This window comes from Brachyhypopomus gauderio, chromosome 3, assembly GCF_052324685.1.
Source record: "Brachyhypopomus gauderio isolate BG-103 chromosome 3, BGAUD_0.2, whole genome shotgun sequence".
In the NCBI taxonomy this organism is placed as follows: Eukaryota; Metazoa; Chordata; class Actinopteri; order Gymnotiformes; family Hypopomidae; genus Brachyhypopomus; species Brachyhypopomus gauderio.
Genome location: NC_135213.1, coordinates 14842750 through 14862743, shown reverse-complemented (window position 1 = coordinate 14862743; position 19994 = coordinate 14842750). Strand labels below are relative to the sequence as shown.

General features: G+C 44.4%; 1 protein-coding gene across 1 annotated transcript in view; it reads right to left on the bottom strand.

The window, feature by feature from the left end:
* Positions 1 to 38: 38 nt before the first annotated feature.
* Positions 39 to 19994, bottom strand: part of prkcea (protein kinase C, epsilon a) — a 48556-nt gene continuing 28600 nt past the window's right edge. The window contains exons 11-15 of the mRNA XM_076999725.1: positions 14271 to 14425; positions 5263 to 5401; positions 4586 to 4774; positions 3633 to 3779; positions 39 to 2694 (exon numbers count right to left, since the gene is read on the bottom strand). Of these exons, the coding sequence (XP_076855840.1) occupies positions 2548 to 2694; positions 3633 to 3779; positions 4586 to 4774; positions 5263 to 5401; positions 14271 to 14425 (777 nt within the window). The 3' untranslated portion in view covers positions 39 to 2547. The remainder of the gene's footprint in view (positions 2695 to 3632; positions 3780 to 4585; positions 4775 to 5262; positions 5402 to 14270; positions 14426 to 19994) is intronic.

Below are 19994 nucleotides of genomic sequence, written 5' to 3'. Positions count from 1 at the left end.
CTTAAATCTTAATGAACGCATCACTCCGGATCTTTGATTTTGACATCTTAGTCTTTAATAGTTTCAGAAAGAAAAAAAACCCAAACACATTCACATCCTTTAGATTACAGTACGTTTGGCACATGATAAAATGCTTACAATGAGAAAACGCTAGTGTATCCAGAAAAGATATACCTCTGCACATAAAGCTTCACCAAACAGGAACTAAAGTCTATTACAAGATGTATATAATACATACAGCACTATCATACATTATGAAACTTTGATGTATTATAATACTGTATGCGCAAATATTTAATATTCAGCCAGACGAACATTTGCACTTAATTTAAGAGGTAATATTTTAACTGCTTGTTTTATGTCAATTTGAAGACGGACCAATTCTTACATGATAAATTCATTCATTTACAGGTTTAAAAAAAACAAAATAAAAAAGAACAACTGGTAAGAAAACCAGCGTTGAGATAAAGCGTTGGGCACGGTGCAGAGACAGGCCGTTGAGGACCGCAGCACAGAGGATTTAACACTTAAGACAGCTTGCACAGACAAGTGACAATTATGACCCACACACAGTTCTTAAAAATGCAACAATTGGTACAACATAAACATTTAAAACACTTTCTCAAAGAATAAATACTTAAAGCTAGAAGAATAGGGAAGTGGAGAGGGGGGGTGGGGGGTTGGTCAGTAAAATAACTGCTCTGAATAGAAAACTGAAGATTCCTCACATCGCCACTGACTTGTTCAAGAAGTCATCACAAGGTTTAATTAGATCGCCTGAAATTGAGCCTTCACTATACCTGACGTTCCCCATCTTTGTTCACACTTCATACAAAACTCCACATAGTCCACATAAATCACTATCGGAGATGTACAAGCTGCACTTATGTGGCTGGGAAACAACCTATCAAGAAAGGTTTGCAAGTGCCATAACATGGCTTCCTTGTTTAAAATATGCAGACAAACAAAGCACAGTAGGAAAAGAGTTCTTATTGACACAATGAGAAGGGTAACCATATGAATATGCATATTATAAAATAAATTATTAACACATAATATTATTCTACATTCCACAGTTAATGCTCTATGCACATGAGGGTGGCATACAGAGAAATACAGAGAGAAAGAAAGTAAGAGAGCGAGACTGACTTAGAGAGAGAGGGGGACCTTCCTCATTAGGTCAACATCCGGCTGTTCTACTGGGTTTGTAACCCATAGGACAGTCATCAGCATCTGAGATCAGCAGGAGTGGTAAAAGACCACACAAGAGAAACAAACAAAAGCAAAAATAAAAACGGCAACTGGAAAAAAGTTACTAAGAGAGAAAATAAATCAGGGTATTGCACATGGATATCAGAATTTTTTTTTTCCTTCTCCATAACTGGTACTATTTAAATAATAACATAATTTGGCCCACCATGCAACAGTTGACTACTCTATGTGAAGCATTCACAGGCTTTGGATCTGATATTATTTACACTTTGTGCTCTGTACAAAGGGCAAGACAGCTCTGGTCACTGGCCTCTCTGCCTGTTACTATGTCTCTGGTTGCACAGTGACAGAGCACTGCAAACACAGCAGGATTCGCACAGGCAAGCAAAGACGCATGACCAACGCACAACAACAGGAAGGCGACAGCCAAAATGAAGAGTTTGAAAATGGCATGTGCACTCCCGCATGCAAACACAAGCACATGGATACAGGCTGGACCAGTCAACACTTCAGGCCAACACAACCTATATATAGCAGGTCGTCATTCCTAACAGACCTTCGTAACACTGTGTTGGAATATACTGTATGCTATAAACGTTTATCTTCATATTTTCATATAATAAAATTGCTCCCAAAATTTCACCTGAATACACAAAAAAGGCAACTGACTGCACAACACAACACAGCACATTTCATTGTCACTTATGCAGGGCATACTCTTCTTCCAAGACATCATCATCATCATCAGTCACCATCGTAATTATCACCATCTTCAGCATTTCCTTCCGAAGAAGTCTAGACCTGATTCTGAATGGCAGTACAATCATTGGTATCATCAAATTTGGTACAAGATCACAAGAGTGCATTTCCACCTTTACTGTCCAACTGCTGAGGTCACTCTGAACAGTTTGCAAAATAGCTGTCAGTACTGGAGTATCAGAGTGGCTAGAGACGCCTGGGAAGAAAAGAGCTGAAGTGAAAAGAGGCAGGAGGAAGTGATTGGAGAAGGACAAACAGGAGGATGTGGTTGGAGGAGACACAGGAGGATGTGATTGGAGGACACACAGGAGGAAGTGATTGGGGGAGACACAGAAGGAAGTGTTTGGAGAAGGAGACACAGGAGGAAGTGATTGGAGGACACACAGGAGGAGAAGAAGGAAATCTGGAGTAGCTTGAGAAGCACCTCACACCTCAGCCTACCCTGTCAACAAAACTGGTATCAAAGCTTACAACCAGACCATGTATGGGTTTGTGTGTGTGTGTGTGTGTGTGTGTGTGTGTGTGTGTGTGTGTGTGTGCATGCTTGCATGTGGAAAGGAGCCACAAAGCCAACGTTTAGGACAGTGTCTCTTCTCCAAAGTAGGAAAAGCCTTTAAACTCCTCTTGGTTGATCTGTTTAATAATGGCATCATCTACAGGAGTGAGAACAGGGTCCTCGCGTGTGAAATCCTGGTCAAAGTTATTCACGTCCCTCTTGGTTTTCTGCAGTGAAGAAAGACAAGAGAAGTAAGAGACAGAGAGCTAATATTGTAATACATTATTAACTAATACAAATTTTTTGTCTTTTTTTCTAGAAATTTAAGTGAAATTTGTGTGTCAGGGACATGGTATGATCACAGCAGAAAGAGGCAGCACAAGTGTCACTACAGTTAGACTGGAATGCTGTGTTTTCTGATTCAACAGCATTGTGATGTAACTGACAAAAGACACATAGGAAACGGATCATTGAAGCAGTTAGAAACCTTTACAAAAAAGAACGATGAGATATTTGTGTCAGTCAGTGATTATCTCATACATAATTCAAGCCAGTCATGGAAGTTATGACCTAATCATAAAACTCATATCTCCTTTTACAATTTTCCCCTTGTAAGATTTACCATGTTTAATTTGCTGAATTTGAACAGTGCAACAATTAATGCCCAATTTCACTTTTCAAGACTGTTTTCACTTTACAGAGCAGAACGTTTGCCTTGATGTCATTGCTTTCTGAGTTTTATGTGTCTAGAAACTTGGTAAGCCATTGTGGTGTTAGAGAAGGTCAGAAGAAGGTTACCCAGAACAACATGAAGGAAAGTAGCAGCACTTTCCTCTCACCTTTATGTGAACTTACTATTTACTGCAAATGCGTATTAGACACACACACACACACACACACACACACACACACACACACACACACATCCTCCCCCCACCATGGGAAAGCAGAAGCAGAGCAACGTCTCTGTGGCATCTGACTTTCAGTCTAGACCACAAACACACAGTTGAATATGTTGAAGAAGGCAGTCTTCAAATAGTTGGGGTGGATGTGCATGTTTCTGCTGTATTATGTAGAACATTTTGACTGATAAAGTGGGTTTTTACTGTGAAATGTAGGCACACTGTGTATGTTTTGAGAGCTTGTGGGGTCAGAGGGCACTCACGATGCGTGGTTTGAATGGAGGTTTGATCTTCCTCTGCTCTAGCAGAAGCCAGTCTATTTCTCGAAAGAACGGGTGGACTTTGATGGCCTCCTCCAGCCCCTGAGATGCCACGCAGCCCAGGCGTTTATTCGGACTCTTGGTCATGAACTGAGAAGATATCAGAGATAACGATCAGAGAGGTTCATCCAAGAACACAATGACACCGTGACCATTTACACGCACACGGGTTACCTAAAGCACTCTACCCAATATGGGTGCTGCATGATGCTTTCATTAGCATGTTGTGACTTGCTGCCTGCTAGTGGGTGGAAAACCACAAATGCTTTATTGATCTGCATGTCCTACTCTGTCAGGGTTCATCACAGGTTAATGAGAACTTTATTCACACCAAACATATGTCGCACAGTAAAGTATTCAAAACTCTTAACACATGCACTGATGTTTTACTTAATGCTTTTAACAGACTTAGATACAGCACAGGCCAGCAGTGACTGTATGCAGACACAAATGCAGGAACCCACTGATGTGGGGAGAAGGGAGAGGCCCTGGGGTGAAGGAAAGGGCGGAGAGGGAACAAGGGAAATAGGTAAAAGGTTGTGAAAGGAACAGGGAGGAGTGAAAAAGTCAGAGGAGACAATACATCGCTCAAGCAGCAGAAAATGACACTGAGGAACCAAGAGTGCAGAAGCAAGGAAATGTCTACATCGTCTCCAAATGTTCCCAATGCTAGCCCAATTACCCATGAGCACTAGGGAAGGTTAAGGCACTCACCACTTCAGGCAAAGGCTCGCCCAATCATATTTCAGCACTAGAGTGCGTTAAATGGTTCTCCATTTTGAGGAATTGCTAGCAAAAATCATGAACGAACACTAAAGGTGGATCCAGACATTCTGCCCTTTGAGCAAACGCTAGTCTAATGGTGACTGAGCAGGAGAGAAGGTTAGGGAGCTCACCGCTTTGAGGATGCTGACAGCCTCTTTGCTGAGCCAGACTGGGTAGAGCACGTCATCGTGGAGGATAGACTCGAACAGGTCGTCCTCATTATCTGCCTCAAATGGTGGCTGGCCTGCCATCATCTCATACATCAGCACACCCAGAGCCCACCAGTCCACTGATGGACCATACTCCAGTTCCTGCAGGATCTAAATGAGAGAAAGGCAGACATCTATTAGTGTTTCACTGGGACGTCTTTTATATTCATTCTATTTATTGCTAGCATTAAAGCAATCACTAAATCACACTCTAAAAATTCCATTCAAATTTTGCGACTTCAAGACAAGACTGAGATAAATCTGTCCATGCTTTGATTTTCAGGTTGTACAACCACATTGCTCTCCTTACCACCTTTCAGCAAAAGACCATTAGGCAGCTATGCCTGGTCATCGGTCAAAAATCACTGACCATTGATCATCAGTTAATTAAATCTTGTTTAAATGTTGCCATTGTAAACAGAAACAAACAGTGAGAGAGAAGGGACAGCATGTGACACGTTTGCTCAACAATTAGAAAGGTGTGAAACATTTGCGACACTTGCATTTTCACTTATGTAACAGACACTCTAGTGGGATGGATGCTGCAGACTGTGACTTGTAGAAGACCGGCCCGGCCTTCTGACGTGGCGGTACCTTACCTCAGGAGCAATGTAGTCAGGAGTGCCACAGAAGGTAGTAGTGGTGGCGCCGTTCATAATGCCCTCTTTACACATGCCAAAGTCTGCCAGCTTACAGTGGCCCTCGGCGTCCAGCAGAATGTTATCAAGTTTCAGGTCCCTGACATAATTAGAGGATAGAAAAGGAGACAGAAAGACATGCTCTGTACAGTGTGCACATCTCCACTGCATATAGCACGTGTGGGAAAAGTGTTCTGCTGATTTTAGTGCCAAATAACCGCAGGACAACATTGAGGTAAAGCTCTTCCCAAGCCACCTTCATTATTTTAGGCTTAGCGATGTTGTGGCTGGCTTATTTCCCAAGGCTTGGGGCAGAGTCACCTTAATAGCTGAACTGATTACCTATGTCTGTAATATTTTTGTAAGGGTGTGATTTGGAACATTTGCTGGCAAGGCAAGGCAAGACAAGTTCATTTGCACAGTATAATTCATCCACAAAGCTAATTCAAAGTGTTTAACACAAACAAGAACAGAAGCATACAGAGAACAAAAGGATAAATACATTACAAAGTTATAAGTAAATAATCTAAAAAGAAATTGGCAATGGTTACAATAAGTAGACGGCATAGAAATAGGTACAATCTAGGAAATTAATCACGAAGGCAGAGGACACTTTTTTTTTTAGTCTGGACTTAAAAATAGCCAAGGCTTGATCACTTCTGAGATCTTCTAGGAGATGGTAAAAGCCATTTGTAATAATGTAGCTAAAATATGCCTCATAATGTTTGTGTTCTAATTCTGGGCCCCATTAACTGTCCAGTCCTTAATGGTCTAGCATTGTCTAGCATTGTCAGAGATGTAGATGTAATAACACACAAAAATTAATCCTGTTGCTAATCAGAAGAATTCAGAGATGTGTTAATCTTAGCACGCATTCTACATGTTCTGAATGAGGTACAGCAGTCTAATGGTCTTGGACAATTGTAGTAGTCAATCCTGCTGTAAATCAAAGCAGATTTAGCTCAATCTTGTCTGGAAAATAAAAACATCTAGCTAAATTTAAATGTATTTTTGAGAGTGTAGAAGTCTGATTTAGTTATTGCTCTGACATTGTTTGATGTGGCCACTAACCCTAAGATTTAAGGACTGCACTAACATTTCACATTTCCTCTTTGGTGCGAAATAGAATGATAACAATTTTGCCTTCAATTAAGTGAAGAAAAGTTTGACACACCTAAATGTCGATTGCGTTCTATCCAAGTACACAAAAAAAATCTATGAATGGACTGATGGACCTTGCACTTAGCATTTAATTAGGGTGACCATTTCTACTAATAGGTCTTGGTAAAAGGGCTTTATGCTCGGCGTGGTTGAAGGTAGCATCAAGGTGTTAATATTTAGTTTTATCATTTAGCACTTTTACAAAAGCATTACTAGTTGCTGTGAAGGAGCAGGACAAGCAGGTGGAAATCTGAGTTGACTAGCACTTGAACAACAAAGATCAACAGATGGTAATAAGATGTTATTGCATGGAAACATTGAATCAAAGTTCTATTCAAAATGTGCTTATGCCATTAGAGTTGCAGATACCAGCGAATCCTCACGAAGCCTCTAGGCATTGTGCAATATGGACCGAAATGATTAGCCATGGTTTTCCCAAGAGTCTGAGCGAGCCCAGTGCAGACCCGTCTCTTAAGAGACCACCCAACGCGCCATTCTTATCATCTAAGCTTCCCATCTCAGTCGCCTTCCACCACTCTGCCATTCCACCCCCCAGTCCTGCTTTTCTTCTTCCAGATCTTCTCTCGATGAAGGCTGGGGCCATTGGTCACGCCCACTTCTGACCACACCCACCACACACACACGCACGCACACTCATGTTTTCCCCCTCTGAGATTCTGCAGAGCTTTTTCTTTAAAGAGGGATAATCAAATTAAGGCTAAAGATTGTCGTGTTCAAACCAAACCCTCCACCCTTCTGTGGCTGGGTCATCTGGCTCTGGGTGGCACTGCAAAGTGCACACAGAGAGTGCTGTGAGGAACACCACCCATTACACAAGTCCCCATATACCAGTCAGTGGAAACCAACCAAGGACACCAACCCATTTATAATGAGCATTTATAAACAGAAACGATACCCGGTCAGCTCACATGGCTTTGTAATGTATCAGCCGTTGCATGCACGCAATATTAGCTGTCCTCTCATGTGTAGAACCTTCTATTTACCACTGGTTCTTCTCTCCAAAGAATGATTTGGATCACAAAGACAAAGGCAGATTCATAAAGCTCATCTACAACCACTGTGGTGCATGCATACAGTCATGGGAATGCATGTGCAAGTGCAAAGCATGCTTATATTTTCGTCCAAATGTGTGTGCAGTGTTGGGAGTGAGCGTGATCGAGATAGATCTGAACAAACTGGCTATGACCTGAATGTAGGCAGGAATGAAGAACATGGCTAATCTGATTGTCCTGTCTGATAAGCGCTTTGTTCTCTTCTGGTTTTAACAGAGCTGAAAGCACAGCATGGCGAGCCTGGGTCGCTCTCTCCTGGGAGAGCACGGCCCAATCACGGCGAGGTTCCAGCCCGGAGACGGCCTGGGAGAGGCTCCGCCCACCGAGAGATCCGACGGAAGTGGACAGACACCTGAACACCTCGCATGCGCACATCAGAGTCTCATTATAGGTTCCAATATAGAGTGTCACTATATGTTTTCATGTTTTAAACATTTACTCTTTTTTTATTGATGCCAAATCATATGCAAGCATAAGAAATCAGGGCACTGTGCACTTAATAATGGTGAACAGTCTGGCATATTGTCATGAACTAAAAAGGAAGCTTTCAACTGCTGAACAGTGAAAATAAAACCTGCAATGCTTGTTCACTGGAGAGCTCAGGCACTTTATTCTAGCCAACGGGGTTTGTGCACACACAGTGCTTTGAATTCAGCATTGTTTAAATACAGGAAAAAGAGGAGCAATCTTTAAAAACAGATCAAATATCTGCAACTCCAACAATCTAATATATGCTTCCAATTAAAACAGATCAGGGCAGAAGGCCAGCCAATAGGAGGCTTGCACTTATGACGCTGCCTGCTTTTGCCTCATATTACTTCAAGCAAGAGCAAAGAACACCGAGAACATTATTGAGAATTTGGGTCTAAATGTTTCAAATACCATGAAGAGAAAGGTAAGCCTGCATGACCTATGGGGTTTTTCTACAGCATGTAACCCACTGGAAAGCCTAAACAACAGAAAGGCCAACGTGTACAGAGGCCCAATTACTCACAGGCCCAAATGTATCAGTCTTTTCTATCTGTGCTCATCTGAGGTTAGTTACCATCGGCCCATGCTGCAGCTGAGCTGCATTTAAGGACCTGATTGATCGCGCAGACAGGCCGATGAAAACGACCTCAGAGCTGCTGCACACAATTAAAAAGATAGCATCACTACAACAGGAGAGAAAGAACACTGTGGGAGGATGTGTGTGGAAAGTGACACTACATCTTATTGTGTGTGTGTGTGTGTGTGTGTGTGTGTGTGTGTGTGTGTGTGTGTGTGTGTGTGTGTGTGTGTGTGTGTGTGTGTGTGTGTGTGTGTGTGTGTGTGTGTGTGTGTGTGCGTGCGTGTGTGTGTGTGTGCATGTGCGTGCGAGTCAATTAGCACGATGACTAGTTCACTAGGCCAAGCATTAACCTGCAAATCATTTCACCAGAGCTGACCCCCATATGACTCTGTGTGTGGGTGTCGTAAGGTGTGGTGTGTGGATCATTCCCCTACTTGTTCTGACTTGATCTGTCAGCACAGTGGCCTGCAGATATACAACTAGAACTAGAGCTTAAGATCGAAATGTGTAATAAACCATGAACGCAATTACATAACATAAAATGCATAAAATACATAACTCAATAACAACATTCAACATAACATACATACCAATTCATACTCTTATCAACTGCTACCATGCAACAGACTTAAAAGAGATGTGTAAAATTGACATTGAACATGTATTTTTGTCAAAAGACAATTTGACACATTTTCTTTAATTAAATTAAGATTCTCCGTACAAATTTCACAAATTTTTCTTCATAAAAATTTCTTCATACTGATATAGACAAATATCATGCATCCTGCTCCTATTATTAGTAATGCCAGTGTCTTATTAACAAAGGAAAAGGAACTGAAATTTGAGGAAAATGTTTCCTCCTAAGAGGACAGAAAGACTGGACGCATAAGTTGTTACACTGACTCCATCTGTCTCCTGCTTGCACTTACTCACCATCTTGCTGTTTCTCTTTATACCTACAAATCTTTGTGTGTGTGTGTGTGTGTGTGTGTGTGTGTGTGTGTGTGTGTGTGTGTGTGTGTGTGTGTGTGTGTGTGTGTGTGTGTGTGTGTGTGTAGATGCCCAGATAAAGTCTGACAGGACAAAGATAGCACAAGGAAGCCAAGCAACATGGGCTTTGATGGTTGATTGGTAAAAAATGTCAACAGTTCTTCACAAGCATCAGTGAAGCAAATGTGTTTTTTGTGAGGCACTGTTCCGACCAGGGGAAGGGCTGAGGAGCAGACCTGTTTATGTCCCCGTTCAGTGCTGGAGAGACAGTGAGAAGAGGAAGCATTTCAGTGTGACACACGTGGCATGACAATGGGGTCTGATTCCTAGTAGGCACTCTCTGAGTGATGGGTGAGCGATGGGAGTGGCCACGTACTTCAGGAGAGTAAAAAAACAGAGAGGGGAGTGAGAAACAGAGAGGAGAGTGAGAAACGGGAGTGAGAAATGGGAGCAAGAAATGGGAGTGAGAAACAGGGCAGTGAGAAACAGAGGGGAGTGAGAAATCAGGCAGTGAGAAACAGAGGGGAGTGAGAAACAGAAAGGAGAGTGAGAAACAGGAAAGTGAGAAATGGGAGTGAGAAACAGAGGGGAGTGAGAAACCAGGCAGTGAGAAACAGAGGGGACTGAGAAACAGGGCAGTGAGAAACAGAAAGGAGAGTGAGAAACAGGAAAGTGAGAAATGGGAGTGAGAAACAGAGGGAAGTGAGAAAAAGAGGGGAGTGCGAAACGGAGAGGGGAATGAGAAATGGAAGAGGGAAAGCTTGACCGAAGAACAGCTACTGATGGAAAAGTAGACTAAGTGCCCAGAAACTCTATGTATTACCATTCCCCCATAATTACTCTTCAGTTTAGCAACTGCATGCTTATCTTAAAACAAACAGGCAGGCACACACACACACACACACACACACACACACACACACACACACACACACACAAACATGTAAAAAACGCATGCAGAAACACGCAACACCCAGTGATTAGAGACATGACACACTGCCCCCTGTGCCCCTGTGGGCCCTCACGCTGGAGCTGAAGTTTACAAAGCCCTGATGGGGTTATTCCCTCATCTCCTCCACCCAACCTCAGGCTCTCCCTCACACACCCACACAAACACATATACACACATGCGCTCACATACACAATCAGACCCTATTGAAAGCCCTTCCTGTGTTCCTGGCGAGTGTGGAGAGATTTTTCTATCGGCCCCTGGCACATACCCCGCGGTGCCTTGTCGAACGCGTCTTTCAGGCTGAGCCGCCAGGCCCCTTCCCACAAACGGCAGCGAGCACCACGCAGGGCAGACGGGGAGCACCAGCGCGGGCGTCCCCGCGTCCCGCCGGACACGTAGAGCACTGCGAGTCTGAGCACGCACCCCCCAGCACAGCCTGCTCAGAGTGGGGCTGGCAGTAAACACAGACAACAAGGCAACACTGTCTACACACTACAACGCTTTTGTGTTTGCTTTGCTCCTAGATTGTTGTTATTGTTTTGTTTCTTGTTTTGTCTTATCTTTGGGAGTTTCTTTTTCCCCCAAAAGTGCTCAGAGGTTTGAGTAGTTTATGAGAGCACTGTGTGTGCCATTTCAGAGGACTGTAAGGCAGGCAGGCCCAGCCCCACGGGATGAACGTGTATCTGAACATGGCTGGCAGAAGCCAAATGTTATTTCAGTGGCTCACCTGGTAACCAGCTAAATAATGGCTGGTCTGGTAACAAGCTTATTAGAGATAGAAAGTTAAATTTGAGTTGTAAGAATAAACCAGCCAGCCTGTTTGGTCTCTCTTTGTTTATCCTTCTCAAACACAAATGCATAAACAACCAAACCAGGAGCATAATTTGAACATAAAGAAAATAAGGCACAAGCTTTTCTTCAAACAGCCTCTGCTACATGACACCAATTGCTACATGACATGACATCATCCTCTACATGACATGACATCATCCTCTACATGACATGACAGCATCTGCTACATGACACCAATTGCTGCATGACATGACACCATCCTTTACATGACAGCATCTGCTACATGACATGACAGCTTCACATGTTGTAATAATATTCATCTCACACCTTCTGTAAAACCAGAAGGAACAAGTTGAAAGAATCTAAGTAAACTATGCTTTTGTGTAGATTTAGACATCGGAGAAACCCCTATGCCTTCTGGATGAGTTAAGTTATAAGATGACAGTTTCAGTCTTTGCACATCAAAAGTGGTAGAAGTCAACTGAGCAGAAAGGTGAGAAAGACCGGGTGGGTACAAAAATGGGTACACCAACTCATTTATTCACTCACTCACACACATTACAATCTCCACTATTCACTCACTCACTCACTCACTCACTCCCTCATTCACTCACTCACTCACTCACACATATTACAAACTCCCTCATTCACTCATTCACACACATTACAAACTCACTCACTCACTCACTCACACACATTACAATCCCCCTCATTTACTCACTCACACACTCACACATATTACACACACTCCCTCATTCACTCAACCATAATCTCATTAATATGCAATAGGAGCAATTTCACAAGCTATTTCTTTTAACAATCATGCCATCTGCATACATTCACATGTTTTCATTAATATATTATAATAATGTGGCTGTAGAAGTGGAGTTAGATATCAAAATTAGATTGGTTAATGAATATAAAGACAGATAAATACAGACCTCCACAGAAGACAGGACTCTGGCAGACTGGTATAGTCAGCATTTTAAAACACAGATATGACAGACTTCCTAGGCAGCAGAGATAGGGGCATTTGTTTAAAATGTGTTCAAAGTGAGAAAAGGAGGGATATCTATAGTCCCTGATTACCTCCCAGCACCATACAGTAATGGACATTTCAAATCAATAATAAGTATCTGCAGGATGATAAGTGCCGTGACTCAGTTTGCTCATTTCATCAATAGTCCAACCTCTGCCCTGTCGGCTGTGTGCAATTAGGGAATGACAGGGAAGGGTGAGAGAAGAGAGGGAGAGAGAGGGAGAGAGAGGGAGAGAGGGAGAGAGAGGGAGAGAGAGGGAGAGAGGGAGAGAGAGGGAGAGAGAGGGAGAGAGGGAGAGAGAGGGAGAGAGAGGGAGAGAGGGAGAGAGTGGGAGAGAGAGGGAGAGAGAGGGAGAGAGGGAGAGAGTGGGAGAGAGAGGGAGAGAGAGGGAGAGAGAGGGAGAGAGTAGGAGAGAGAGGGAGAGAGGGAGAGAGTGGGAGAGAGAGGGAGAGAGTAGGAGAGAGGGAGAGAGAGGGAGAGAGAGGGTGAGAGTGGGAGAGAGTGGGAGAGAGAGGGAGAGAGTGGGAGAGAGTAGGAGAGAGAGGGAGAGAGGGAGAGAGAGGGAGAGAGTAGGAGAGAGAGGGAGAGAGGGAGAGAGTGGGAGAGAGAGGGAGAGAGTAGGAGAGAGGGAGAGAGAGGGAGAGAGAGGGTGAGAGTGGGAGAGAGTGGGAGAGAGAGGGAGAGAGTGGGAGAGAGTAGGAGAGAGAGGGAGAGAGTAGGAGAGAGAGGGAGAGAGGGAGAGAGTGGGAGAGAGAGGGAGAGAGTAGGAGAGAGGGAGAGAGAGGGAGAGAGAGGGTGAGAGTGGGAGAGAGTGGGAGAGAGAGGGAGAGAGTGGGAGAGAGGGAGAGAGAGGGAGAGAGTAGGAGAGAGAGGGAGAGAGGGAGAGAGTGGGAGAGAGAGGGAGAGAGTAGGAGAGAGTAGGAGAGAGAGGGAGAGAGGGAGAGAGAGGGAGAGAGTAGGAGAGAGGGAGAGAGAGGGAGAGAGAGGGTGAGAGTGGGAGAGAGTGGGAGAGAGAGGGAGAGAGTGGGAGAGAGTAGGAGAGAGAGGGAGAGAGGGAGAGAGAGGGAGAGAGAGGGTGAGAGTGGGAGAGAGTAGGAGAGAGGGAGAGAGAGGGAGAGAGTAGGAGAGAGAGGGAGAGAGAAGGAGAGAGGGGTGAGAGAGAGGGTGAGACAGGTGAGAGAGGGGTGAGAGGGAGAGAGGAGAGAGAGGGAGAGAGAGGGAGAGAGGGAGAGAGGGAGAGAGAGGGTGAGAGTAGGAGAGAGAGGGAGAGAGGGAGAGAGAGAGGGAGAGAGGGGTGAGAGAGAGGGTGAGACAGGTGAGAGAGGGGTGAGAGGGAGAGAGGGAGAGAGAGGGTAGCCATGAGGCTGTGTTCGTTTTGTGCAGTTGGTCTGGCTCTGCTCACTCCACTGCTATAGAACCGTTGGAATGAGGGTGCGGATGCAGCCCTGGAGAGAAGGCCGTTGTTCGGTCATGTTAGCCTCGTGTGATGAACTGTAAAACGAATCCACCTCCGCTGGAAGCCTATGAGCTCACTGTCCTCTGTCTCTGGAGACAGAGCTGGCTCTTCTGATGCATTCCCCCCCCCCCACGTCTCTGGGGAAGGTTAACCCTGATCTCAAGCCTCCCAGCTCATTCCACTGCCAGAACCGTGCTTCCCACTGGTGCTCTCTGTCCTGTGCCGACCGAGCACGCCAGAGCTGCAGGGCGGTAAACGAGCAGCTCGGCGAGGAACTTGGTGGCCTGGCGCAGTTAGATCATTAACAGAGTTGTGTTCACTCTCTGGTTGCTTGGGGAGGTGTTTGTGGACGCATCTGTAGCTGCGTGGGTGCGTTACGTGGACGCCTGTTGAACTGGCCAGTATTTTAGTTGAAGCTGTGGGTGAGTCTGTGTGTGGGGGTCTGTGTGTGTACCTATAGATGACTCCATTTTGGTGCAGGAACATGAGAGCCGAAGTGACTTCTGCAGCGTAGAAACGTGAACGAGCCTCATCAAATTTCCGTGAACGCTGGATCTGGAACATCAGATCTCCTCCATTTACATATTCCATGACAAAGAACAACCGATCCTGCAGCAAGAGACAGGGAGAGAGAGAAAGACAGAGACAGGGAGAGAGAGAAAGACAGGGACAGGGAGAGAGAGAAAGACAGAGACAGGGAGAGAGAGAAAGACAGGGACAGGGAGAGAGAGAAAGACAGAGACAGGGAGAGAGAGAAAGACAGAGACAGGGAGAGAGAGAAAGACAGGGACAGGGAGAGAGAGAAAGACAGGGACAGGGAGAGAGAGGTTTCCCAACGTATTACTGGGTGATACAGAAGTTCAGTTTCCCCCCCCAAAAAAGCAGTTCAAATACACAAAAGTACAATAACAATCCACATTGAACAGCCCAGCAGGACATCAGCCCCCTTTAATCCAGCCCGACGAAGCCTCCTCAGCCTGGGGAGTCAGGAGAGGAAGGGCCAGCCTTCCTGCGCCCCCGTTCTGTGGTGGGGGAAATGGGAGGGGGCGTGCACACACATCCACTGCACTAGTACTGCTCCTGCACCATTGTCTGCTCCCTCCGCAGAGCTTCTGATAAGGAAGCTAGGAGACATATTTTATAATGCCCTTACAGTAAAACAATGGCACCGGCGAGAGAGAAGACAAACCCAGAGCAGCTATGAGGACCCGCTGAGATCCCTCTTAAAATAGCCTCCTCAATGTAAATTAGACACACACACACACACACACACACACACACACTCTCTCTGGAGGAAGTTAAGATCACAGGTCAGGGACAATACCACGTCCGTCACTATCAGGAAGTGGAGCTTTCTCCGAGGATGTGTTGAGTAAGGTCATAAAGCATCCAGTGGCATGGTCTATATTAACATGGTCTATATTAACATGGTCTATATTAACATGGCCTATATTAACATGGCCTATATTAACATGGTCTATATTAACATGGTCTATATTAACATGGCCTATATTAACATGGTCTATATTAACATGGTCTATATTAACATGGCCTATATTAACATGGCCTATATTAACATGGTCTATATTAACATGGTCTATATTAACATGGCCTATATTAACATGGTCTATATTAACATGGTCTATATTAACATGGCCTATATTAACATGGTCTATATTAACATGGTCTATATTAACATGGCCTATATTAACATGGCCTATATTAACATGGCCTATATTAACATGGTCTATATTAACATGGTCTATATTAACATGGTCTATATTAACATGGCCTATATTAACATGGTCTGTATTAACATGGTCTATATTAACATGGTCTATATTAACATGGCCTATATTAACATGGTCTATATTAACATGGTCTATATTAACATGGTCTATATTAACATGGCCTATATTAACATGGTCTATATTAACATGGTCTATATTAACGGTTACAGACTGCGGGTAATCGTTTACCAGGAGGAGGCTAACTGCTCAAGCTGGACACTACACTAGCACACATCACGGGGGACGCTCTTAGAGACTGCCAGGAAACATTTCAGGGCTAGCTCTTGACCGGTAGCTGTTTGTCTCGGCTACCTTATATTTATGTCCCGAACGCATAAAAATGACAACTGGCATCATAGATTGACAGTAAAATAAATTAAACAAGGGCTCTAAATGGTAAGATCAATTATACCAAAGACCTGGGGAATCACCAATCACAAATGATTAATAATTAAAGAGACGTGTAGCACCTTCTGCAACTGAGACACATTTGGATGTACTGTTAGATGAAGCTGTGAGCTTCATGATTAAGCAGTTCACATCAGTGTCGCCTGCTGTCATTGCCACATTGAGTCTAGCTCTAAAGTCAGAGGGAAGATTTAAACAGGATGCTTCAAAACATTCTTTAAACATGCCAAGAACTCGGAAAGAGGCCCACCCAATTAAACATGAGCAAACAGTGCCTCCTCCTAATTAGACATGGACAAATAATGTCTTCCGGTTGGGCTGAGATACAACTGAAGTGTGCTGATTGGTAGATAGCTGTCCATACATGGTCTGACTGAAGACAACATGGATGCAGTCTGCTCTCTGCAGGAGAATTGTTAGCAATACTGACAGCATACATGAACTACTTATATTCTTATAATACATACCACAAACATTACACATTTCTCAGGTTACAGACAGCTAGTTTAAGAACATAATGTGCAGTGGTATATATAATGTTCAGGGTCTTTAATATGCTAAGCTCTGTGCATCAGTGTATGTGTGTAGTGTTTAGACAGTCCTGTGTCTCTAACAAGGCTGGAGCAGATGGGTGGTGTAAGGAAACGTCTGTTTAGTCTCTGCTGGGCTTATGTAACATGTTATGAAAGGCATTTGCAATGGCAGGTGCAAAGGACTGGTGATGCACACACAGACACACACAGACACACACACACACACACCCGCACACACACACACGCGCGCACACACACACACACACGCACGCACACACAGATTAATGATGTAATTTATAAGCTGCAAGAGAAGTTAAATTCAACATGGAAACACCTTTGCAGAGTAAGGCCGTAATGTGCCATGACTTAATAGAGAGGTTACAAGGTTCATGCAGTTTCTGTATTCCTAAGTTGCTCTGGACATCACACATTATAGCTCCAGTTTTGGTCCATGGTGCATGGTGCATGGCTTTCTGGGTGTATTATCCCTGAGGTTTAGAGTTTTGCAGAGATAGAGTCATCTTTCTCTGGACCTGAAATGCACGTTCACTCTATGCCATGTCTGTGCAAAATCTTATTTGTTGATGTTCGTTGAAAATCTTTGAATTTCTCTGCCTCCCCACCCACATGGGGGACACTGCTACTGCTCCCGCTGCTCTGCTCCACCCCTTTGCTGGGTCGTCTCACGCTCCTGTTTTGGTAAAGACCCGGTCTGGGGGGATGGGGGGGGGAGCAGTTCACTCCTTATCACTGCACGTGTACGGCTGCTTGGCAGGGGCTGTCTGGTGGTTTGGGGCTCCAATCCTCTATAGCTTGTGTGCCAGGTTTTTATTTTTATTTTTTTTCTAAATGAGCAACCGACACCGATAAATGTGAGTTTTCGGTGGACTTCAATATTCAAGAGAGTATTGCCACTCTGGTCATGCATTTCACACAGACTGATATGCTCAGTGAGTTGTCTTGTACATGTTCCTTTATAAACCTGATGTAGTTGACCAGTGAGTTGCACCACCTAAACTCATGATCTTGATCCAGGCACCATTCACATATCCGGACCAATGAATGTTGTGTTCAGGCATCTCCTATCTAAGCACTTCATTACTAGCTCCAGTGTTAGACACCAGTGAACCCATGACACAACCATAATTCTGTATGTAGGTTGTGTTCTGACGTATGTCAAGCAGAGAACATACTGCTGTCATGGGCTGAGCTGTGTTCTGCTATGCAGGGTGTTATCTCCTTCAAGTCATTCCTCACTTACAAGCGCCTCATTAGATGGTACACATGTAAACAGTGATATGACCCTGCAGGACACCAGTCTTATCTGTTCACAGTTCCACCTCCTGAACTCTGCTGACGAAGTTGGGGATGTGAAGCCATTAGCAGAACAAGAATGGTGCCTAATTAACTCCTTACTGTTCTGTGTCACCAGCCAAAGCTAATGCTAATGGCAATGGTCAGAGGGGCTTTTTCCTTTGGGTGTCTTTGGGAATCTAAAAGTATAAATTGGCTTCCTCGGGATGAAAACGATGATATGGTACCTGACGGCTTTGACCCATGTCTTGTAGATGCTTGTGGGGCACCACAAAAAAATGATTATTTTCCACTCTGTTGGTTTTCAAAAGCGAGAAGCAAAGTGAAGAACAAGTTCAGTAACGTTAGCAAAGTCATTCAGGAAAGACCGTGTCCTGCTGAGAACATAATAAAACTGACGGAAGAGAAAAACATTCCCAAAATGGGAAAACTGTGGAGTAGAGAGAGACAACAAGAGCAAAAAACAAGAGAGAGAGAGTGCACATGCATGCGAGAGAGAGAGAGAGAGAGAGAGAGAGAGAGAAGAAAGAAAGAAAGAAAGAAAGAAAGAAAGAAAGAAAGAAAGAAACAGAAGAAAGGGAAAACTACGACTCCTAAATCAGTTTATTTCTGCTGGAGGTGACCCAGCCCACTTAGAAGCAGCGTATGCCAAACCAGTGTGTGTGATCATTTACAGAGTGAAAGTGCACAAATACAGCCAGACCCACAGAAGACCCACCACCAGTGCAGAGTTACCCGTCCTCTCCAGACCCACAGAAGACCCACCACCAGTGCGGAGTTACCCGTCCTCTCCAAACCCACAGAAGACCCACCACCAGTGCGGAGTTACCCGTCCTCTCCAAACGCTAAAACACAGGGAGCAGACGAAGCGTGTCCTTGGAAACACCTCTAATCACAGCGAAATGGAAACAAAGACAAAAACAGGTGTTGGAAAGGAAGAGAAAGAAACACAAAAGCATGGCAGTGCGGCCACACAGCCCTCCACGCAGCCCTCATGAAAACACCTGCATCACAAGGTCCTTACTTCAGGATCATTTCACAGTCAGTCCCATACTAAAGACCTCAGCTAGACAATACACTGGAAACAACATTTGCATAGGTGTAGAATTTACAAAGGGGCTGTTTTTACAAAGCACACTGTTAATATTCAAGTATTCCTCACCACTGTCCTCGCAAATCATTTTATTGCATTTTACATTTTGTGATAAAATAAAACTATAAAGAGCACACAATTTTAAATGGATGCTTGGTGTTTATAACAGTAAATGAAAGAGTATTGGATAAACTATGTGGTTGGTCAAACTGTTCTTGGAGGTCACCGAAGGCGTTAAGTGGCAGGATGGAGTCAGAGTGCGGGCCGGGGCCCGTCTCCTGCAAGACGCCCAGAGATAACGGCGGGGCAGCGTTCAGCTGGGCACGTGCAGCTCACCGAGCAGCGAGACCCGCTCTCCTGGGCCTCGGCTCAGGGTTCGCCATATCTGATCTCACACAAACGCCCGAGCGCAGCACAAACACAACACACACCCCCCGTTCAAAGTGGAGCTACAAAAATATCACGTTGTCACGTTCGGTGCGGCCTCCAGTAGAACAAAAGGATGCAAGGGAACCACACACACGCAAACGCGCAAACAAATACACACATTCTCTCTTTTGTTCTGTGGGATTGTTTAGCCATTTGGATGTGCGTCTATCGTAGCTCCTGGAATGTCAGCGCTCCACCTTACAGTCACAATAACAGCATCCTCTCACACCTGAAGCTGCCACACAGGCACCCCGAGCCCTCGCCGTCTCAACTGGTGTCTACTGAGAAGTTCTCACAAGGCTCTTGTAACATTACAAACCGACTAAGAATGCAGATAAAGACAGATAAAGAGGATTTTCCTTTTTATTCTTTCTTACCAAAGAGGACGACCAAGTACGCTTTATTGAACGAAATTCACCTCAGAATAATGATCATTACAAGCCCATATTATAATACTCATCACCCCTTTTAAAGTTCTTCATTGCTTTGCCCTGATCCTCCTCTCCTCTCCTCTCTTCCATAAACCCCATAATGCTCCTTCATTCCAGCCCTATGTATGTTCTCTCCTCTGCTCTCCTCCTCTCTTTTCTCCTCTCCCTCTCATTCCCTCT